The sequence below is a fragment of the Myotis brandtii genome, unplaced genomic scaffold (assembly GCF_000412655.1).
Source record: "Myotis brandtii unplaced genomic scaffold, ASM41265v1 scaffold1332, whole genome shotgun sequence".
Taxonomy (NCBI): domain Eukaryota; kingdom Metazoa; phylum Chordata; class Mammalia; order Chiroptera; family Vespertilionidae; genus Myotis; species Myotis brandtii.
The window spans coordinates 12,431-36,472 of NW_005354726.1; the positions used below are offsets into that span (position 1 = coordinate 12,431).

Here is a 24,042-nt window from a genome sequence, read left to right on the forward strand (position 1 = left end):
CTAGCTGGGTATCTCTGGGTAAATTATTTACCAATCTGAGTTTCATTTGCATGATGGGAATAATATGAACTCTTCTTCCTAAATCACATAATTGTTATAGGTATTTAATGATGTAAATACATATGAAAAATAGCAAATAAATAATGTAAATGCAAGATTCTTTAATGCTTAACAATTCAGCATGCTCTCCCTAGCTATACTAAAGTTATGATGAGCAGTTTTGCACATAAATCACTGACCACATCAAACATTTCCTCCCCTTAAATTAGATGCTGGAAGTGAGATTTTGGGTTCAAAAGTTTGAACACTTTAAAGTTCTGGATTCATATAGACAAACTTCTCTCCAGAAAGCCTGTACCACTTTGCTCTCTCATTGGAAACACACAAATGCTCATTTTATTATAGTTACATTAGAGAGTTTTGAAAAAAGTATTTTAAATGTTGTACCAACTTGATGAACATTATTATTTGTATTTCTTTGACAAGGTTTAACATTTTTTTTGTATATTCCTTGACCATTTGTATTGTTCTTTAATAAATTGCTTGCGTTCTTTGACTATATTTCCAAATAGTATTTGTCCTTTTCCTTACTGACTTTTAGAAACCCAATATTCTTAAGCTAATGAACCTCTGTTTTGTGTTATTCCTTCACCAGTTTGTTGTTGTTGTTTACCATTACTTCAGTTTATGAATTTTATGTTCAATAATTGTATGTAATCAAATTCAGTGAACTTCTCATTTTATCTTACGTATATGCAGAAATTGAAGCAGGGGAAACAGAAACCCAGGTGGTCTGTCCTTACCATATCACCACTAGCTCTTTTCTCTATATCATCCTCTCTCTCCTTATTGTTGTTAATAATGATAATAATTCTACCATTAGAATTCTACCATTTCAAATAGTTTCCCTTTTTGACCATTTGTTTTCCTGATCAAATGCTAACTCAGTGCAGCCTAACATGCCTGACATTTTACATGCATTATCTCAGTTAATTTCTACAATAACCATACAAGATAGTAAATATTATTATTTTAACTTCACTAATGAGAAAAATGATTGCTTTGAGAAGTCAGTAACTTGCCCAATGTCATATAAGTTGTATGTGGAGGAATGGGCTGTGAATCTCAGAACCCATTTCTTAACTGGTGTTCTTGCCATGTGGACAACACACACAACCAAGGTAACTCCCTGCCTCCTGCACCTGATTTCCCAAGTGGTGGTGTGACTTGACATTTCTTTTCTCTCCTGTCATTGATACAGTAAAGGAGGCAAATAGGGTGGATGAAGCAGAATAACAACATCCTAGCTATTGAATTGAATTAATAGGATATTGAACTGAAAATATTTTGGGGAGGACTTAGAACTTCTCTCATTGTTCAAATGCTCCAATGGCATTTTGTCCCTGTTCCTCTAAGCTCAGGCATCTCACGTGTGTAATGTTCTCTGACCAATGGAGGGCACTGTGAAAATTTCAAAGCAACCAAAGGCCAGAGACAAGTGGATTGGTCTTAATATGGCAATTATAAATGTTTATTTTATAGTCTGTGATTGATGGCAGCCTGCTGTGGTGTGTGTGTATGGAGCCTGGGAGAGCTGCTTGAAAAACTGGTAGTCTTTTACCAGCATTGGGATAATTAACTATTACACCTCTGTTAAATTTTAAACAGAGTGAGAATTAGGTCAGTGGGAGTGGTCCTCTTATTTCTTTCTTTGAAAAACTTGGGGCAGTGACAGCATTAAATTTCCTAGTGTTATTTTGCTCTAATATGCCTATCTCAATTATTTAGAGCTCTCAAAACCTGCTAAAGAAATAGGGAAATATGCTGTAGCCTCTTTGGGGTGGGTGAGACTAAAACAGTGGTTCCCAAACTTATTTGGCCTACCGCCCCCTTTCCAGAAAAAATATTACTCAACCCCTGGAAATTAATTTTTTAAAAATTTTAATAGCAGTTACTCATCGTCCCCAAATGCACCTGTGGCCATCACCGCCCCCCTGGATCGCTGCAGCGCCCACCGGGGGGCGGTAGCGCCCACTTTGGAAATCACTGGACTACAAGGTCAGTGGACACAACTTGAGAGCATTGACTATCCGGTCCCTCATCACCTCCTTAGTGCCTAATTAGTGCCTGGCATGATGCATTTTTTATTAAAAAACACACACCCATAAAAAACAACTACTTGGTATGGCTTGAGTGGGGGAAGAAGGAGAGTCAACCAGAGAGTAAAGTTTGGAATCAGGCTTGTAGGTTTCGGGGTGATGGAGAAAGCACAGTTGTCCCTTTGAAAGTGGCTCTAACAAAGGCTTGTTTTTGTAATTGTTTGCAGAAAGATTACCACTTTGAATATACGGAATGTGATAGCAGTGGCTCCAGGTGGAGAGTTGCCATTCCGAATTCTGCAGTGGACTGCTCTGGCCTGCCTGACCCAGTGAGAGGCAAAGAATGCAGTATGTTTCCCTTTTTGACCTCTTGTTTTCCTGATTAAACCATTCCTCCTTCATATCAGCCCATATCAGTTAATTGTAATGACTATGAGACCTTTGGAAAAAAAGAACATGTAGCATTAATGTCTAGCAGAGTAAAATCATCCTTTTTTTTTTTAAAACACAGGCAATTGTAAAGGATATTAATTTTATTTATTTTTAAAAAATCTGGTATACTGTCTTTTAAAAATGTTTATTAAAGTACAGTTGAAATACCATACTATATTAGTTTCAGGTGTATAACATAGTGATTCTACATTTATATACCTTATGATGTGATCACCACAGTAAGTCTGATAACTATCTGTCACCATACAAAGTTATGATATTTTTGACTATGTTTCCTGTGCTGTACTTTATATCCCTGGAGCTTATACATTTTATAACTGGAAGTTTGTTTTTCTTATTACCCTTCACATTCTCCACCCATCCTCCACCCCCTTCCCCCTGGAAATCATCATTTTGTTCTCTATATCTATGAGTCTGTTTTTTGTTGTTGTTGTTGTTTTTTAGATTCCACATATAAGTGAAATCATATAATGTTTGTCTTTCTCTGTTTGACTTATTTGTTGGCAAGACTGTGGAGAAGTGTTGTACTGTTTTGTGTACTTGAAATTCTGAAGGGCAGAGTGGCAGAATTTCTCTTTAATAGATGTCTGTTTTTAAATTTCTAAAAAGTTTTAACATTTTTGGTAAATTACACATAATATAAACTTTACCACCTTAACCATTTTTAAGTGTACAGTCCAGAGGCATTAAGTACATTTACCAACATCCATCCACAGAACTCTTTCGTCTAGCAATGGATTTCTTGTTTGTAGCCATAGAAATAATGTAATTTTCCTTTTTAGTGTAACCTACAGAGAGATTGTAGAATTGATGACTGTCATATTCAACAGTTTGTCTTTTAGCAATTAAGCAGGTTTGAAGTGCAACATTATGAATTAACAGAGAAATATGTTGTTAACATTTATTTTTACTTATAAACTCTACTTTCTTAATCCTTTAATTTGGTGAGTCACAAGTTCCTGCAGTGAAGTAGTCTAGGGATAGACGAGTTCAAAGCTGGAAGTAAGACAAAAGAAGTTATTTTGCTTTCCTACAGCTTTCCAAATGGAATTCCTAAAAGCTTAGTTCTTCTGCTCCCAAATGAAAGAGCAGATAAGCAAATGATTAAATGACAGTGAATCCCTTCTGTTCATAGAGAATGTGTCTCTGTTCCTGGGTGGTGGGTTTACTGAAATAAGGGAGATGGGAAGATGCAATAGTCGTATGGGGGAAATCAGGGAAGAAAACCATTATTTCTTGATGAATGATATTAAATGAATACAGAGAGGAACCCCTATCCAGATAAAGAGTTTAGTCCAGTAAGACTTTTAAGAGTATAGTGGGGTCAGTATAGAAGAAGATGATACAAGACTGAGATGTATGCAGCCACTTGTAGAGAGAGGATCAGCTCTGTGAGGAAGGATTGCGAATAATACCTATGGTGTTAGCTCATTGTAAAATTGCTTCAGTCACCTTCCTAGAAAACTTGTATAACATTAATCTATGTTTACGTTTTACTTGTTGAGCTAATTCCTTGGTTCCCATGTAAACAGCCCCTTTGAGGTGACCTACCTAGCTATTACGAATACTACTCCATATCTAGGTGATGTGCTGGTGCTGACATGAAATGGGTCATGGTGGAGGATTTTACACCACGGAAATTGGCAAACACTACAAATCAGGGACCTCCATTCCCTTGGGAGCTGGTTATTAAACATTTACCAGCACACCACTGATTAAATTTATTGCCCAAGTGTTAAGAAATCTGTTACAGAATTGATGTCTGAATAGTCATCATTTCTATTTGAATGTTGCCAAGGACATTCTTTGCTCATTATTTACTATAATCTCTCACAGTTAATTATGAATCTGACAGTCCAGCAATAATTTTTCTAAAAACTCTAATAATCAAGTCACTATTAGTTATTACTTTAAAAAATGATACAGCTTACTTTAAAAATTAAACCCTAACAATGACAGTACTTATGTGACAGATGGGACATTTTTTATCTTGGCATTTTGTCTGAAATCTAATTTGCAGGTATTTCTGCATATATACTTATATCACTCTGGAAGGTGTGGCCTCTGATAAGTGACTTTTTCTTTGAGTAGTAAAGACAAGTTATTTTAAAACTCACAAGAAACTTAATAGATCTAAGTAACTTAGAAGCCATCTAATTCATAACATTAAATGCGGCACTTACCACATTACTAGTCATTAAAGTACTGCTGGAAGGCAGTTATGGTAATAACTGAACATTTCTTCAGTGGCTTAGATTTCTATTGCTAATAATAGCTACCATTCTCATGTAATGATAATGAGCTAAACATTGTGCCTAGAGCTTTTTAACATTATCCTATTGTATCCCCACTACCGTCCTCTCAGGTAGCTACTATCAATGTTTCCATTTAACTGATGAGAAAACTCAGAGTTAAAGTGGTGAAGCGAGGTATCACAGGTCATTCAGCTGGACTGTGACAGATCTCTTAAGACATGTCTGATTCCAGGGCCTGTCTCTTACCCACTGAGTTCATCACCACATGAAGATGACAGTCTGGAGGAGCTTTTAGGGTCCCACGGAGGGGGATATAAAGCTTTGTCGGTGGACATCTTCAAGGGAAGACATTAGAAACTCTTGTGTTTCAAGAATAAACGAGGGTAAAAGTGTTGTGGTTCAGGAATGGCATGCTACGTGCAAGCGATACCTGAGAGATGCTACTAGGAAGACCTCAGATGGTGGTTGATGCCCCCCTATGCTAGACTCGGCAGTGATGCCATGATGATATGGCCCAGCAGTTGGGCCATATAAGAAAACACAAAAAAGTGGAATGTGGCAACTTTAAGTGAAAAATATTTAGGGCAGTGGCTGTGTGGGCTGTTATTTCCCAAGATTCTAATGTCTCTCAATGAAGTCAAACTCAGAATTAGGCCTCAGTTGAAATTGTTATAGATTCTTCAAAATATAATTGGGTAGAAGCATTAGAGAAGGCCTTTCCTCAGGAAAAGCAGCATAGGACTTTAGCAATCTAATTTTTTTTTCCTCCAGAAATTTGGTGGATAACTTATATTGTATCTTTATTTTTTAAAAGTTCAGATAGAATTTTGCAGACGGCTTCTCTGAGTGAAGTTAATGAGAAGTCAGGTATCAGTTTTTGTTGTGCTAGAACCCTGGGGTGTATGTGACCTTGGAGCTTAGGGATCAGGATATGGGGAGGAGAGACCTCTGGTTATTAACGGACACTGGTCCCCATTGTCCTCCTGTCCCCTTTGCTGTGCAGAGCTCTTCTGTCTCAGAGACACTGCTGCTCTGGGCTAGCCACTAGGATGACTCTGCATCTCTCTTTCTCTGTGTTGCTACTGGCTTAGCTACAGGGAACTTTGCTGCTTTGTCCAAGCCCTGGTCCTCTGTCTTGTTTCTGTGGGCATCACCTACCATTTGAAGTCTTGGCATCTCTCAGGCACAGCTTGCAAGTAGCATGCCATTCCTGAACTACAACACTCCTTGTCTTTTTCCAGAACAAGGGGATATAACCCCTGTACCCATTCCACCCCTTCTCCACTCTTGGGTCACTTCCCTCTTGCATAAGAGTTTCTGAAATCTTCCCTTGACATTCTTAGATCATCAAAAACGATAGTCATTCTGGAATTCTCTCTCTTCCTCACCTCTTTCTGTCTCCCCACACACTAGATAAAAGGACTTTTTGTTTCAAACCAAACCTTAGAAATAAAAGCCTGGCTACTAGGAGTGGGGAGAGAATTCCTTCTCCTATTTCCTTATGTATTTTAAGACAAGTCTAGAACACTGAGGGGGAAATAAACATAAGACATCTCTTCCTTTTGGGAGTGTATATCTTCTGTTGCTACTCCTTCCAATATTTCTCAGTCCATGACTTCACCTTAACACATTATTTTCTAATTGGGGATGTGTATTTAAGGTATCTGTATTTCTATGTTAGCATTGAACCCATCATAGTTTGTGGACATTGTTTATTCTTGTATTTCAGTATTTATATACATTTCTAATTGCTTTTCTTGGGTCAAAAAATGCTGTGCTCAGATTAGAAAAATAAAGCTTTGAATAAAAAATGAACTTTTTTTCATTGTCTGTCTCAGATCTATTGTCTTAACCCACATCCAATGGGTCTTAAGGAGTAAGAGTAAATGATGACAGTTTGAGCCAACAGCTTTTGGTTTCAGTTTGGAATTGAAAGAGGAAGAACTGTCATGGAAAGAGAATTGGTTTTAGCTTTCTGGATGGGATATTTAAAAATCCAATTCTTGGGATCATAGGTCTTTCAAATGTAGGCTTTTCCCCAGGAGTCAACACATAGTTTGTCTCATTTGTGTTAGGAGCTGTTATTGGTACCGTAGCAGGTGCAGTTGGGCAACTTGAGCTCATTGGCACTGAATGGCAATTGAATGTCATGATCTACCTCTGTTCCATGGAATATTCATACCACACAAAAAAACGTGTGCCAGGGTTTTCTGTTCTGAAATACTAGTAAGTTGGAAAATAGTGAATGATCTATCTCCTTCATGGAGGGATGCAATGCACATTTTCAAATTAAAATCTCTGAGAAACCTAATACACATTTACTGTGTGTTAACTGCATTGTGTTTTATCCAGAGTTTCCCATGTGTATTTTTTTATAGGACTCTTATCTGACGTGTAGTTGGTGCCCTTTAGCTAATTTTTGCAGGATGTTTTTGGAAAATACATATCTAGCTAATTTAGTAAACTTTCACCTGTTGTTACTTATACTATGATTTAACTCTTTTCATACATTTTCTCTGCTCTACAAGGTTCAGTTGCAGCATCATTGCATGGTGTCCAGTTGAAGACCTTCCACGGTTGGTGGTCAGGTGTGGTATATACCTGGGTTTAAACCCCAGATCTGCAGCTGACTTGTGCATCTTGGGAAAATTATTTAGTCTACAGCTACTTATTGAGCTTTAATTTATTTGCTGAACAAACATTTCTTGAGTATTCCTATATTCTTGACGACAGGAATCCAAAAATAAGTAGGGAAAAAAAGATTCCTGTCTTCCAGAATCTTTCATTCAAATGAGGGAGCAGATGGGTAAATACATTATTTATAGTATAGGGGCAAAGTGCATGATAGATATAAATACCTGGGGTGATCTTACTCAGGAGGAAGGGATGACCTCTTCTCAGAAGGAGTCAAGAGGGCCTCACAGTAAAGCTGGTGTAAGTTTGAAGTTCAGGCTGAATAACCATGGAAAATTGGCTGTGCCCTGGCAGGTTCATGTGAAAAATTGTGTTGTGATTTAGAGTTGAGGCCGGGGTTAAATGTCATACTTAATGGGTCATCCATGTTAATTTTCTGAGCATCTCTGAGGTGAGCCCTGAAGGGAGAAGTTCTTTAACCGTGAAGCCCAGTGGTATTTGAAGCATAGGAAACCTGGGAAGAGGTACAGATTAGGGGCAGCACTGGGTTTTCCTGGGTGCTGTCTGAGATCTGCATGGCTCACTCTCAGAGAGGCTGTGAGAGGGAATAGAGATCCTGGAAAATCTCATAGGCCTTATGTGTCACACCAAGGATTTGACCTGGAGACAGCCATTCACAGGTGTTTGAGTGGCCCAAATGAGGCCTGGAATCATAACTATATCTATATATATAAAAGCCTAAGAGACTGGCCCACCGGCTGACCGGCCAACCGGCTGGTAGCTATGATGCACACTGACCACCAAGGGGCAGACGCTCAACGAAGGAGCTGCTGAGTGACAGCAACTTTGCAGAGTGCTCTCTCGCACTCTGGAACCCCTCGGGGGATGTCGGACTGCCAGTTTTGGCCTGATCCCTGCAGGCCAGGCCAAGGGACCCCACCTGCGAGAGGGACCCCCACTCACTCCGCAGATGCCCTTCGAACCCTGGCGCCACCCTAGGTGCAGCAGGCCAGGGAGGGACCCCAGGAGGTTGGCTCCAGAGCGTGTCCAGTCTCGCCCCACCGGCCACCTTCTATTTAATTTCCTTTTAATGTGCACGAATCCATGCACCAGGCCTCTAGTATGTTAGTAAGAATTAACTACATTATTTCAAAACCAATTTTCTTTAACTTTCAAATTGGTTATCATACAACTATATGTTATTAGAGGAAGATAAAAAAATGTAAATATTCTCAAAATTGAACTCTAATCAGTTCTTCAAATGATTTAGTATAAATGTCACAGCCTCACATCAAAGTCTTTTTTGTGTGTTGTGATCTCAGCCCACTTCTTCAGCCCATTTCTCAGTGACCTCTGCCTCAGAATCTGTGCTCTGGCCAAACTATTTGCTCTTCTCCAAACCCCACAGAATTTTTCTCTGCATTTGTTCCTTCAGTTTCCTGAATTGCCTACCTTTTCTTCTGCTCCTTTGCCTGTTTTTGAAATCCTCCCCATCTTTCAAGGTCTACCTGGACTGCCTCTTCCTCCTTTGAAATCTCTCCTGGTCCCTTCCCCTCCCACCTTTTCTAAATTAAAGACAACTACTTTCCTTAGATGGGTTAAGTAGGGACAGCTTAGATATATGAGAAGAGATCTTAGATGCAATTGTGTCTAGTCCACCTATGTGACAGTTGGGAAACGGAGCGTCTCAGAAGTTGGCACAGCCAGCCTGAGGTCTCCCAAGAGCCCTGTGATCCAGGTCTCCTGACACTGCAGTACTCAGTCCCATTTACCTTCTGTTCTCCCTGCATGACCTACAATAATAATCTGCTCCATGTTGATATTTATTGCTGTGTTGCTGACAATTACCTGAAAGAGAAGTTGGGCTGGGAAAAGTTTAGCTAAGTTAAGCAAGGTCTAATTAAGCAAGTTTATTCTATATATATAAAAGGCTAAATTGAGTCACACATGTGTGATACATATAAAACTCTTGCTGGCGCCAATCGCATGAGTGTGTTTTGATCTGTCATTGTTGATCATGAATTTGGTTGACACTTCTATTATAGAGAAAGGGCGAATAGCGATATTAAAATATTCCTTCTAATTAATTTTCTTTCAGTGTGCACGAATTTGTGCACCGGGCCACTAGTAGTAATGATAATAATGAAAAATTATGATAGCCAATCTTTACTTGCTATATGCAAGACATGATTGCAAATGCTTTACCTGTGTTTTCTCCAGTTCATTTAGTCATTGCAACACTCTGGTGAATAGGTGCTTGTATTACCTCACACAGATAGGTCAAAAGCAGAACTGGGAGTTGAAACCAGGCAGTCTAACTCCCTGGGTCCATCTTCTTAACCCCATGGTGTTCTGCCTCTTTGGAATGCACTGCAGTGTATGCTCAACAAGTGTTAGTCCCCTTCTTGAGGTATCCATGCTCCCCTAACCTTTACCTCTTGACAGAAATGCCATGCAAACTAATATCCAAAATAGGTAAGTGGATTTTTAAAAAGATGGCATTTAAATATCAGATATATGGCTTTGTAGCTCATTTTAATTGATTAATGATCTGTTTGTAGATTTTATTTTTTCTAATTGATATTTAAATAAATTTTTTTTTAAATTACAGTTGACATTCAATATTATATTAGTTTCTGGTGTACAGCACAGTGGTTAGACATTTATGTAACTTACAAAGTGATCCCCAGAAGGTCTTGCACTCACCTGTGCAATTATCTTATTATTGACTGTATTCCCTAAGCTGTACTTTATGTCCCTGTGACTATTTTGTACCTGTCAATTTGTACTTCTTAAACCCTTCACATTTTCATCCAGACCCCCAACCCCCCTCTCATCTCATAACCATCATTTTGTTCTCTGTGTCTATGAGTTTGTTTCTGTTTTGTATGTTTGTTTATTTATTTTATATTCCACATATAAGTAAAATCATATGGTATTTGTCATTCTCTGTCTGACTTATTTCACTTAGCATAACACCCTTTAGGTCCATTTATATTGTCATAAATTGTATGATTTCATGCTTTTAATGGCTGAGTCATATTCCATTTAACCGTGAAGCCCAGTATATATATACCACATCTTCTTTATCTTTTGTCTTTTGATTAGGGCCTTTAATCCATATACATTTAAAGTAATTATTGATAGGTATGTAGTTATTGGCATTTTATTAATTGTTTTCTGATTATTTTTGTAGTTCTGTGTTTTTTCTTATTCTCTTGCTCTCTCCTCTTGTTGTATGTTGGTGGCTTTCTGTAGTGTTGTGTTTGGATTTCTTTTTGTTCTCTCTTGTAGAGCATTGGTTTGTGGTTACTATGTCCTTCATATATATCAAGCTTTGTTCTTAGCAGTCTATTTTAAATTGATGGCCACTTAAAAATTACTACCATTTTTACTCACCCTTCCATGTTTATATTTTATCATTATTTTTTTACTTCTTTTGCTTGTGTATGTTTGTGTGTATCTCTTAATTTACTATTGTAATTACACATGATCTCCCTACTTTTGCCTTTTAACCTTTGTACTAGTTTTAGTGTAGGTTGATCCACTGCTTTTATAATGTATTTTTCTTTGACATTGATAATTTTTTTCTTTGCAATATTTCCATATTCATATCTTTGACATTTTTTTCTTAAAAAAAATCTCCAAAATTTCTTATAATATAGGTTTAGTGGTGATACAATCCTTCAGCTTTTTTTTTTAATCAGGGCAATTTTATTCTTAATTGTGTACATGTTTCTGAAAAGTAAGAGAATAACATTCATAATTTAGGGCACATTTGTAGTTATATCATCATAAACAATGAGGAGTTTAGCTTTTTTATTTCTGTGCCTAGAAAATTGTGGGTGCTTGATACATATAGTATGCTTTCATTATTTAACATGTATTAGAAGATATTGATTTTTTAAAACTATAGCCATTCTTAATTTAAAATAGAATTGTGTTTTATTCTTTCCAAGAGGAGAGGAGCTATAATCCTCTCATGACTTCTAAGAAAGCTCCAAACACTGGGATATTTATTGATTGAATATCTTTGGTGTCATCAAATTAGAGACTGGCTTCAGTGTTTCTTTTCTGTAGGTGAAACACAGAGATCTAATGAGATTTGTAAAAATTCATTCTATATGTAAAAGGACAGAAACACTTTGTCCTCGGTAGGTCTAATTTGGAATATGAATGCATCACATTCCAGGTATGGAGAGTGTTGAAGTTAAATTTGCTCAGCAACACACAAGTAGTGGGTCAAAGGCAAGGACAAAAGAGATTGTTAAGAGAACAGCTCAAAATCAGGCTTTATATCAGTGTAGTGTTTGATGGGAGCTATGCTTGAGTGAGCTCCTCTGAAAACAAGCATTTTATAAGGAGATTAGAGAACTCAGCCCTGAAAATTGCAGAATCAAGGACAGAGAGACCACCAGGAAGTAGAGGGTGATTGACACTTCCTAAGAGGAAGAGTTCAGGAGGATAAGAATCAATGTTAGGACATATAAATTAGACGTTGAGAAAACTGATTTCACAGATGTGTTGTTCTGCCCCCATTGGTGACCTCATCAAATACTCTGACCAGTTTCCTTCCCTTGACCTTCACTGGTGTAGTATTTTTTTCTATAAACCTTTTGTCATTCATGCCCCATGAACTGGAATTGGTCTCCTCATCTCATTATATTTATTTAGTGGTTAAGTAGGTAGATGAGTGTGGGTTTTAGCTCTCATTCTTCACTTTTTCAAAATTAACATGTTTTTCTTTTTTGGTAAGTTTCCAAATGTATTCTAAAAGGAGAATCTACCTAAATGTGAGGCTCTGCTGCTTCGCTCTCTGCTGGGAAATTTGTTTTCTTTATGGGATAATTTGAAGGTTTTATTTTGTCCTTGTTTCTACAATATCCCGATTAAAGGATTAAAAAGCCCTTTGCTGTAGTTGAGTCAGTAATACCACCCTGAGCACAGAGACACACACTCAGGGGACATAGATTTGCATTTGTTGAATGAGTAATAACTTAGGAGCAGCACTACCTTCTTTTCTGTAACTGTGTCAACTATTAGTCACATTGCCCATGACTTCTGGGTACAGCTCTCAGAATTAGCAGAGAACTTGACATCAGTAATGAGATGTAGGTTGTGGAAATGACTAGGTTATAGTTATGAATATTGAAAAAGACGGCTCATGGTTCCAGAGTGGAGATATTTGTTTAGCTATTGCACATGAAGCACTGCCCTCGACATCCCCTTTACGTCAGATTCCCATTCACTCCATCAACCTTTTGTTTGGCCTTAGTATTTGATAGCTACAATTAGGAACCCAAAAATAATGATCCTTGTTTTCTGGAAGCTCAAAGCTTCACATCAACTAATAAGTGGTATTAGTATCTATATCTATTTCTGTGTCTGTGTGTTTAATGTCTCTGTGTGTGTGTGTGTCTCTCTCTCCATAATACATGAGAGAACTGTATGTTAATAAATACTGACTTTAAAATCATTCAAAGTATGTATACATTTTTTGGGACTCCCATATATATATATACAGGGTATCCCAAAAAATGTATACACACTTTAACAGCTAATAGCTCAATTTTGAAAATGAATTTTAATAAACACTGCCTTTATAATTATTCACAGTGTGTGTGTATACATTCTTTTGGGACACCCTATATATTGCTTTTTAATAGATGTATTATGAGAAGAGTATGATAAGAGCGCAGAGGGAGGCAAAACTGACTGCCTGGTGGGAGCGGGGAGGTCTGTTATGAGCAGGGTTGTTTTTGAGTTAGAAATGGGAATTTTCCAAATAGGGTAGATGGGTTGGTCAGCATCTCTGGAGAAGGAAAACCACAGCAGCAAAAAAGAAGATGAAATATTTTTGTAATGATGTGAATTCTGTTATGGTTGGAAAAGGGTGGGGCAAGGGCTGAGGCTGGTAAACAGGTTGGGGCCAGATTGTGAAGTGTCAGTAGAGATAAGGGAGACTTTGGAAAGCTTTAATTAGGGTGTGCCATGATCAGAACTTTATAAAAAACAATTCTGGTGACAGTGTGAAGGGGAGGGAATTGATGGGGGTGTCTGGTGACTAATGGGCTATGCGTCCTCTGTCTTCCAGCTTTCTCCTGTGCTTCTGGAGAGTATCTAGAGATGAAGAACCAGGTATGCAGTAAGTGTGGTGAAGGCACCTACTCCTTGGGCAGTGGCATCAAATTTGATGAATGGGATGAATTGCCAGCAGGATTTTCCAACGTTGCAACTTTCATGGACACTGTACTTGGCCCTTCTGACACCAGGCCTGATGGCTGTAACAAGTAAGAACCCAAAGGACCCTTAGGATTTAGATTGAACCATTGAGAAGGATGTAGTTGCTCTTTTCCAGAAAGAAGTTGAGGATAATCTTGGTATTGATTGGGATTATAGATAAACTAATTACAAATAAACATATTTTTTTTGGCTAGTCATTACAAATAATGTAGCTCAGTTTTTATGAAGTTAAAATAATTGTTCTCAGGACAGAATAGATACCATATGCAAAAATGTGATAACGCTATTAGAAAAACAAATTTATTTTCCAATATATTTATAACTACACTCAAGCCAGTGTATTTCTAAAAACGCTTCTCTAATTTTTAACAGATAATTTCAGATTTTTTTTCTCTTCCTCTGAAAGAAAGAATGTGTAGCCTTCATTTAGGCACTTAAAAATGTGATAACACTATTAGAAAAACAAATTAATTTTCCAATATATTTATAAGTACACTCAAGCCAGTGTATTTCTAAAAATGCTTCTCTAATTTTTAATAAATAATTTCAGATTTTTTTCTATTTCTCTGAAAGAAAGAATGTGTAGCCTTCATTTAGGCACTTGATTATTTTCTAATAGAGAGTGGGTTAAATATGTGAAGTGGAAAGCTCATTTGCTTAATTTCTGCCTCTTATAGGAAATTATTAGCTTTGCCTGTGACACCACTGGAGGACTTTGAAATTGTTTTGATAAAAAAAACAACAACACCAAAATGTTTATCTGTGGTCTGTACCCACTTCCATTCCCTTGTATTGACTATGTGACATTTCTTTTCACATGGCCATGTTATTAAACATTAGGCCTCTGACTAACTTCTGACAAGAGTGGGTTTTCAGAAACTCACACCATGAGCTAAAGATGCTGGGACGTATTTAGCTATGCTAAAAGATATGCTCCCTCGCTTCCCAGTTTTCAGAAACTCACACATTTTACCTTGAGCTAAAGATGCTGGGACTTATTTAGCTATGCTAAAAGATATGCTCCCTCGCTTCCCCTCCTACCTTCCCTCATTTTTATATAGATCTGGATGTTTATCTAGTATTATTTTCTCAGCCTATAATATTTCCTCATTAGGTCTGATTTTATTTTATTTTTTTGATGGCTCTGTATTTATTTCACACTTAATTCTAGGTCATGGCCTTTGCTCTAGGACAGGAGTTAGCAAAGTACAGCCGGTGAGCCCTCCCTCTGTTTTTGCAGATAAGGTCGTATTGGAACACAGAGGCACTCATTTGCTTATGCATTGGTTCTAGGTCATGGCCTTTGCTCTAGGGTAGGAGTTACAAAGTACAGCGGTGAGCCCTCCCTCTGTTTTTGCAGATAAGGTTGTATTGGAACACAGAGGCACTCATTTGCTTATGCATTGTCTCTAGCTGCTTTGGAGCTACAGTGGCAGAGTTAATTAAGTATTGCCAGAGAGGCCAAATTGTCCACAAGCCACAAATATTTATTCTCTGGCCCTTTATGAAACAGTTTGCTGACACCTGCTGTAGGGCATGGCCTCTATAAGATGTAGCAAATTCTGGAATCTTAAGTGGATGTCCAATAAGTTTATCAAGTTTCTTCCTTCCTGGCTGGTTTGCAGCTCCAGTGACTTCCATTAAAGTGACCTCTCTGATTATGTCTCAGCTTTGCATTGGCTGCGAGCCCCAAGCTCAGGACTTACAGAGAAACTCCATATGGGTTACTAGAGCCCCTATTTTCTGTGATTCTCAGGCGTATAAATTCCAGCTTTTTCAGCTGCCCCCAAGCACTTGTCTCTGCTCCTCAGCTCAGTGAGACCACCATGCTTTGCTTGGGTGCCACCTCCTGGTGTCATCATTTGGGAAGTGTCCTAAGGAATGAGGCCAAGGTCAATTTGGGCTTTACCGCATGTGTTTTGCTGCTCTCAGGCATCCCAGTCCTGCACTGCCTATTGTTAAGGCTCGAAATGGCTCCTACATTCTGTTTAGTTTAATAGATGGTTAAAGAGAAAGGGCAGATCCAGTACCAGTTAGTCATGTTGGGATGTGGAAGTCTCAGTCTTTTGTTCAGAATTTATTTCTGTTAGAAAAAAGAAAAGAATTTAAAAATCTCACTCTTATCTAAATAAAAAGTTAAACCTGAAGAGAAGAATGTTAAGTTGTGTTATCTGTTGTACAGTTCAGTTGGAATTGTTTTTTTGCCCCAAAACTTGACACACGACACATTGATTCTAAGAATTAACTTATGGTTAGATTGACAACCCAAATTCTGTTTACCAGTATATTTTCTTAAGTTTTTATTTTTTTTTTAGATAAAAATTCCAGACTTTTACCTCATTATATACTATGAAACTGCAATCTCTATTTTATTTAGATTCATTTTAAATGGGCTTTTTCTAGGACTATTTCTTCTCTCATATCAAGGAATCTTCTCACCTCCTGCCATGTGTATTTGTTAATAAATAAAATTTCAGATGTTGTTTGAGGGAATAATTCTACCCCAAACTAGTAGAATTAGTGATTGTCTCTTTAAGTGATCAAAGTTTTGATGAAAAATAGCAGTTTCATAGCAAATTGATCTTACCAAGATTTAGGGAATTGTGTGCCATAAGCAATGACTCTTTTCCCAGTAATGGTGTTGGCTGTTGAATTCCAGAAAAGCTCTGGTCTTCTCTGCTGTGCCTTGCTGAAGGAACGACTTTTGAATCTGAGTCACATAGGAGGTTTCTGAATGCGGATGTAAGATGCCCCTTGGTTTTGTTTCCACAGCTCTTCTTGGGTCCCTCGTGGAAATTACATAGAGTCAAATCGTGATGACTGCACCGTGTCTTTGATCTATGCTGTGCACCTTAAGAAGTCGGGTAATGTCTTCTTTGAGTACCAGTACGTCGACAACAACATCTTCTTTGAGTTCTTTGTAAGGCCTTTTATATTCTGAAATATACTTTTTATGGGACATTCGTGTAATATTTACCTTAATCTGTTGTTTCCATTACACTTTATGCCTTCTCAGTTTTTTTTTTGTGTGTGTGTTAACTGAAACTTTTGATGCTAAAAGACAACTTTACTTTTTTCTATAATATTTTATGATAGAAATACTGTTTTTTTTTTTTTTTTTTTTTACCTCTGAGCTCTTGCCTTGTAGAGTAACATTGAGCTTGTTTTACTTTTGGTTATGATCATTAGATGACCATTTGGTGTAGACTCTTTGTGTGATAAATATTTTCCCCTAGATTCATTTTAAAAATTGTTATTTTTGTAGCGACAGATGCTTTTTGTTAAAAATATGTCTCCACCAAATTCAATTTTTGTTTAAAAACTTTTTTTCCCCCTGCAATTTCAAATATTTGAATTATTTAACTGTATTCATGGACACTATTTCAGAAGTAGAGGTGGCTGTAGATTTTGATTCTGTCAGTTGTACACAATCTAAAGAAATTAATGGATGGGATAGCTGATGTCTCTGGTAAGAGACTAAATAGCATTACAATATACAGGATAAAATAATAGTCTAACAGAATAGGCTGTTACCTCTAAAATTATTTAACTATTTTATATAAACTGTAGCTAATCTAGTGAATATTTGTTGTGGCAGTGACTCACATGTTTGAGAAAATGTTTTCCCATTGACATCTCATACTAAAAAAAGTGTGTGCAAGTAACTGGCAAACTATCTTGTTAAATGTTTCTGTGGTACAGATTTTAGGAGGAAATGTACTAAAAATTCTAAAACAAATATATATTGCTCTTGATAACGGAAATTTCTAAATCAGAAGTTGGTAGGAAGAGATGTTTTTGATTAAAGTATGAACCTTAGATTTGAAGTCAAGAGATTCTGGCTCTAGTCCCATCTCTGCAAGTGCTAGTTGTGTGTTATTGGGCAATTACGTTTACTTTTCAACCCTCAGCATTCCCTTTTGTGAAGTGGATTATGTGATGGACCTTTTAAGGAGCCCTCCTAGCTCTAATATCCTTTGATGAGTTTAAGATATTAAGCAACATTCAGATTTGCTTTTTAAGCTGCATTTTGTTTATAAAACACTCCTTAGGGTGAATAATTACCTATTTTATGGGACAATTTTGCAATATCACTAAAACTAAACTGAAGTTAAGAAGCAAGGTAATTGTATAATTGTTCGAATAAGCACTTAGTTTTATATTGTCCAGCAAGTGCTTTGAGGATTGTCAGTAAAGGTCCTCCAGAGGCGTGAAGTTTCGTTACTTCCTTTCAAGAAGCCTTTGTTCTTCTGGTTACAGACTGAAGAGGGATGGCAAGTTCATGTTCCTCCTTCCATTGATGCTTCCGCCTCCTAGGTTGTGATTTATTGACTCAGGTCATCCTGCTAAGGGCTAGTGGAAAGGAAATGTGTGAGGACTGAAAGATGCAGTTGTACCCGTGGACCTTACATAATTTGAACCAATACAATATTTAATTTGGGGACTGTATGAGACTTTCAGTCAGCCCTGCCCCCCTTTTAAATGATGAGACTGAAACCTAGAAAGAATAATGGATTGGACCGAGGTTATACCGTTGCTAGTTACTGTTAGAATGAATAACAGAGCTCAGGTGCCTAGAATGCCAGTAGAAAGAATATCATGATGACACATGATGTCTGATTTTGGCTGAAAAAAAGCTGTCAGCTTATCCAAACACTGACCACCAAAGGTATATTCAGGGTTCTTATCTGTTCTAGAATGGCTTAACACTTACATTAAAATGGCCTTTATGCTTATAATATAAATAGGATACTTGAATTCAATTGAAGCCAATATCCTCAGTAGTGGAAATTCTCTGGTATTTGGATGGCAAAAGGACCTATTTTTCTAGTTAGTAAGTCTTTAGGAAATTTCATGATGGAAAACATATTCTGGTCCAGAGGATGTATGAAGTGGCAAAAATGATTTAGAAAAAAAAGAGCCATTTGGGTGGAAGTAGAATAAGTGATGAGAACCTACTTTAACCCTACTCTATTGATGACTATTGTGCAATACTGTAACGATGGCCTAACTTTTGATGTTTCCATCTTCTTCATAGATCTGGAAAAGTAGTGTCCTAAACCCTAGGCATTTTGGAAGAATTTTTTGGAAAGCACAAAGTGTTTGGTGCTAAAGATATTAAATGTGTAGTCCTTTGAATCAATATGGCAAATGATTAACATTTACCCCCAAATAAAAATTTGGGATTTTGACTGTGGCCACTTAGCCTATACATTTGGATTAAGTCCTGGGGAACTGAAAACACCTAACTTCATAGATCTGGAAAAGTAGTGTCCAAACCCTAGGCACTTTGGAAGAATTTTCCGGGAAGCACAAAGTGTTTGGTGCTAAAGATATTAATTGTGTAGTCCTTTGAATCAGTATGGCAAATGATTAACATTTGCCCCCAAATAAAAATTTTGAGACGTTGACTGTGGCCACTTAACCTATACATTTGGATTAAGTCCTGGGGAACTGAAAACAAAGCAGACCTAATTTATTTATTAATTTAAGATTTTACTTCCCCAAATATTATTTAAAAAGTAAACTTTATTTTTATACCATTGGGCCTGCATGGCGAATGCAAGCTTTTAAAACAATTTGGCAAGATTTTTGTAGTTACTTTTTCTCTTCATGTGAATTTTCAGTATGAACTGCTCTTTCCTTCTTTCTCTTCTCCACTCCCCTCCTTCCTTCTCAGTGAGATAGCCTTTCTGTTAAAATAATGACAATGGTTTGTCTACAACCACTCATGCGCAGCAGTTGGCACTTCGGTTTCAGAGGTCTTGATGTGTTGACTTGTTGAAAATGACTCATGGGCATTGTTGAATGTATGTATTAAAAGAAGTTATTGCAGCCTGTCCTATGCTGAGTAGCACATTTAATTAAAGCCATTATTCAAGAAGATATACTGGGACCATTGTGTTTGTTCCACAGATTCAGAACGATCAGTGCCAGGAGATGGACACCACGGCGGACAAGTGGGTCAAGCTCACGGACAGTGGGGAGTGGGGCTCGCATTCTGTAAGTCTCTCTTTGTTCCTCTCCTCTATCACCAACCCCATTCTTCTCCTTCCTCTTCCAACCTTTTCTAAAAGTTTATTTTTAAGGAAAAAAAAAACTTCAAAATTGTTCATGAATTTAGGAAATTTCCAGTTAGAGACCAAGTTTCATGGACTCAGTCTCTTTCTAGGTATTTTTCTCTACCTTTCCCTTTTTCCTTAGGCTCTTTCCTTTCTCTTTCCCATCATACTTCAACTTTCCTCCTTTCAAAGGGGGCAATAACAAGAAATAAGGCTGATCTAACCAATATACAAAACCTCTGAGTATCTACGTTTACAGATGTGCCTGTCACATGGGAGAGAATCAGTGGCTCTTGCATTGGAAGGATCCTTGAGTTCCTTTTACCCAGCTTTCTCTGCAGTCGTCCCCTGCCCCACTTGCACCCCCCATAAGTGATTTTTCAAGCTTGCTTTGTTGGGAAATGTGCTGACCCTATTGTTGGGTAGCTCTGATTACCACAAAATTCATCTGTGTTTGGAATCTAAACCGTCTCCTGTCTATTTGCCACTGATGGGTCAAAATTTTTTGCCCTTTGAAAAATGCCTTCCCATTGAAATAAAGTAACTGCCTAATTCTCCACACTATACCTGTATTAGTAAATGCTTGAAGGCAAATGTCAGGTAACACAGTCCATGCATCTGCTATGATTTGAGGCACTGTGCCTTTGGAATGACACATGCATTTAAAATCAAACTCTGCCTTATAGTAGCTGTGTTTCTTTAGGCAACTGGCTTAATCTCTTTGAATTTGGTCTTTTTTTTTCATGTAAGAAATAAAACCGAAGGACTTGTATGCATGAATATAAGCATAACCAGTGGACACAAGACACTGGGGGGGGGTGTGGAGTGAGGGCATGAGCCGGAGGGAAAGGGGGGGGGGGGGATGGAAAGGAGACATATGTACTACTATCAGTAATACTTTGAACAATAAAATAAAATAAAAAAAAACCCCAAAATAAAAAATAAAATGAAGTAGCAAAAAGAAAAAAAGAAATAAAACCACTCTTGCAGGGATAAATGAAAAGATACATGGGTGCCCAAAATGCGGACGGAGCTCTGTTTCAGTAAGTGACCATCCAGGGACTCCAGCTACTTTTCCGAGTATTTTTTGAGCTGTATGCCTGGAAGTGACGTTAATACCACTTAAGATCTATTTGCCTAAGCCTTCTCTCGGCTGGGCTTTGAAGGCACAAATAACCCTTGGCAACAAATACGCTTTCTTCACTTATGAAGACTTCATGCAAGACGAAAGTACTTAATGTACTACTTCTCTGAATCCTTGGCAAGGTGAAATGGTTGGATATGTTTTAAGTTTATAGTTTGGATTTGGCCAGAGTCTACATAGAAGAATAAGGGTGGCAAATGAGAAAGCAAGGGACCCTTAAAATTAGTTTGCTTGTCTGAATTAGCATGACATTTCTCAGAAAGTTAGTTTGATTTATAATTAGAAAAATATCCCAGTGGCAAAGAAAGCCGATATTAGACATAGTAACATTTAAGTTCTAAAATCATAGAATTAAATCAGGTTCTTTTATAAGAACAGTCCTATTTTCTCTTGTTGCTGTTGCAGTATTGCTTATTAAATAAATTAAAAAAGAATCCAACTCAGTCTGTTGCTTTTTGTTCTCAGAACTCAAAGTCTGCTTATGAATAATGGCATCCAATAAATATATAATTGATCTGAGTGCCTTTCACTCTCTAAAATGAGTCTCTTAAATATAAACCAAAACTTCATGCAAATGCTTCGAAAATAATTTTATCTTTTTCTTTAGACTTGAGGAATTTTCTTTCTTTATTACTATATTTTTTTGGATTGGCAAAGTATTTTTTTTTTAGAAAATTTGAACTTCAGCAGAGCTTAGGTCTGAATTAGCAGTACACTTAAATTTATGGATTCCAAATTAATGGTGTTTCACTATAATTCAAAGAAAAATGTATGTGAGATTAGCTTTCAGGCATGGTTGGATGTAGCATGGCTTAGCTAACCTGAGTGTCTTGTGTTTTGCTTTACAGGTAATGCTCAAGTCTGGCCCAAACATACTGTACTGGAGAACTACAGGCATCCTTATGGGTTCTAAGGCAGTCAAGCCCGTGTTGGTAAAAAATATCACAATTGAAGGTATTTTGCAGCAATCTGTTTTAGTAGTCACCTATCACATTTTATATTGAGTTAAATATTGATTGAATTGTCGGTTTGATTGGCCCAAGAGTTTATGGGACAGGAATTAATATGTTAAGTATCATACAGGTGTAGAGGTGCTGGTTTTATTCCTGGAAAGTTGACTGATTTTTTGTTTTTGTTTTGTTTTTTTTGTACCTTAAACTGAATTATTTAATCTGTGTGAAAAAGTACACATGATGACAATTTTAGGTGTCTTTAAATAAAAGAAAAATGTGTTTGTTAATAAGAGCCTATTATTCATTTGAGTAATGTCTATAGTGCCAGTCATTGAGCTTACTCAGGTCACTGTTGCATCCAAAAAAATAACAATAAAATAAATATCTTGGCCTGACTATCTCCCAAATCTTCTCTTGTGCTGCTTCTTTAATATATATATACATATATATATTTCAGAGAGGAAGGAAGAGGGAGAGAAAGATAGAAACATCAATGATGAGAGAGAATCGTTGATTTGGCTGCCTCCTGCATGCCCCCCCTCCACCCGCACCCCCCTCCTCCAGTGGGGATTGAGCCTGCAACCTGGGCATGTGCCCTGACCTGTAATTAAACTGTGACCTCCTAGTTTATAGATAGTGCTCATTGTGGCCTGGTTCTTGTGCTTCTTTTGAATCAGCTGGGCCTTTGTGGCCCAGGAAAGTGGCCAGTAAACCCTGAAATTATTCAGTCTCAGGGCTACTTATAATTAAAGCAGTGATTCTCCTTTATGAAAGTTTGGCTTGTGTTTTAATATTTTTAAAGTGTACTTGTTCCTGTGATGCTAACTTATTAGTCTTAGGGACATCTGCTGGCAAAGGCTGAAATTACAAACCAGAAGAAAAGTCAAGCCCTTCCTAGGGTCTGTTAAGTCAAGCCAGTGACTTAGTGAGCAGCATAGAAAGGGAACAAACAGGTAGCCACAGAGATCAGAGAATGGTAGCTTGTAGACTTGGAAGGGACCTTAGAGTTTATCCCACTCTGGGTTCATGGAGTTGTCTTTTGACAACTGAGTTTATACATTTACTATACCTCTAACAAATGCCAATCTCTTGCTTCAGTGTTTGCTCTACTTACTGTGTTTTATTCAATATTTATCCCAGTTACCTGCATGCAGCAAACACTTCTTGGGGTTGAATGAATGAGAGAAAGGATTTGGGCTGAGCTCAGTGCCAATAATGCTCTCTCATTTCTGGTAGAAGCTGAAAGAAGGTGCTGATTTGCTCACTTCTGTTGGGTTCCTCCATGCTCTGTGTGTTACTATCCCACAGGAGTGGCATACACATCAGAATGCTTTCCATGCAAGCCGGGCACCTTCAGCAATAAACCAGGTTCGTTCAACTGCCAAGTGTGTCCCAGAAACACCTATTCTGAGAAAGGAGCCAAAGAATGCATAAGGTGTGCAGAGGACTCCCAGTTTTCAGGTGGGTCTAATCTTTGCCAATTTATACTCTATGTTCTTTTCTTTTTAAATGTACATTTGTTGAGTGTATAGTCCTAAGCCAGATGTCACATATAAGTGGGACAGGAACAATGGGCTAGACACCAAAGTGCTGAAGTGAATCAATATTGAGTGGATAAAAATTACTTTTACCCCTTTCTTCATGACTTTTCCTTTTGTCTGTAATTTTTTACTATTTCATACTTCACAGGTAACTGCTTGGGATGTGTTTATACTAATCTGAATTCATGCTGTACTTTTAGATGATTTGTGGACATAGAGATATATTTAGAAACTTTTCACTTGTTCCAAATTTACAATTTTAATGATAATAGAATAAGTCTAATGTCTTCTTGGAAAAACTGTGATATGTCCCAGGTGTATCATGGAAACACTTATTGCTCTAGTGAAAATAAAAATGTAAGCCCTTATCTTCTTTAGGCCTAGCTAGTTGTACCTAAATTCCTCTGGTGAGGTTATTTTTACTTTTTAGTTATTTCTCTTTTGTTTGTTTATTTTGTTTTTTGCCCTTTCTTAGAGTCATAAAGGACTCATTTCTGAAATGCATTTGTTGTTGTTGTTGTTGCAGAAGAAGGATCTGGCGAGTGTATGGAGCGCCCTCCCTGTACCACAAAAGACTATTTTCAGATCCACACTCCATGTGATGAAGATGGAAAGGTATTGGCAGTGTTCAGTGCACTCCATTTCATGTTTGTTCAGC

At 37.5% G+C, this 24,042-nt stretch overlaps 1 protein-coding gene across 1 annotated transcript in view; it reads left to right on the forward strand.

The window, feature by feature from the left end:
* The first annotated feature begins 2,329 nt into the window (after positions 1-2,329).
* KIAA1324L (KIAA1324-like ortholog) overlaps positions 2,330-24,042 on the forward strand; it is a 61,619-nt gene continuing 39,906 nt past the window's right edge. Inside the window, exons 1-7 of the mRNA XM_005860344.2 lie at positions 2,330-2,447; positions 13,536-13,731; positions 16,457-16,604; positions 19,601-19,687; positions 21,739-21,844; positions 23,152-23,304; positions 23,911-23,999. Coding sequence (XP_005860406.1) covers positions 13,568-13,731; positions 16,457-16,604; positions 19,601-19,687; positions 21,739-21,844; positions 23,152-23,304; positions 23,911-23,999 — 747 coding nt within the window. The 5' untranslated portion in view covers positions 2,330-2,447; positions 13,536-13,567. The remainder of the gene's footprint in view (positions 2,448-13,535; positions 13,732-16,456; positions 16,605-19,600; positions 19,688-21,738; positions 21,845-23,151; positions 23,305-23,910; positions 24,000-24,042) is intronic.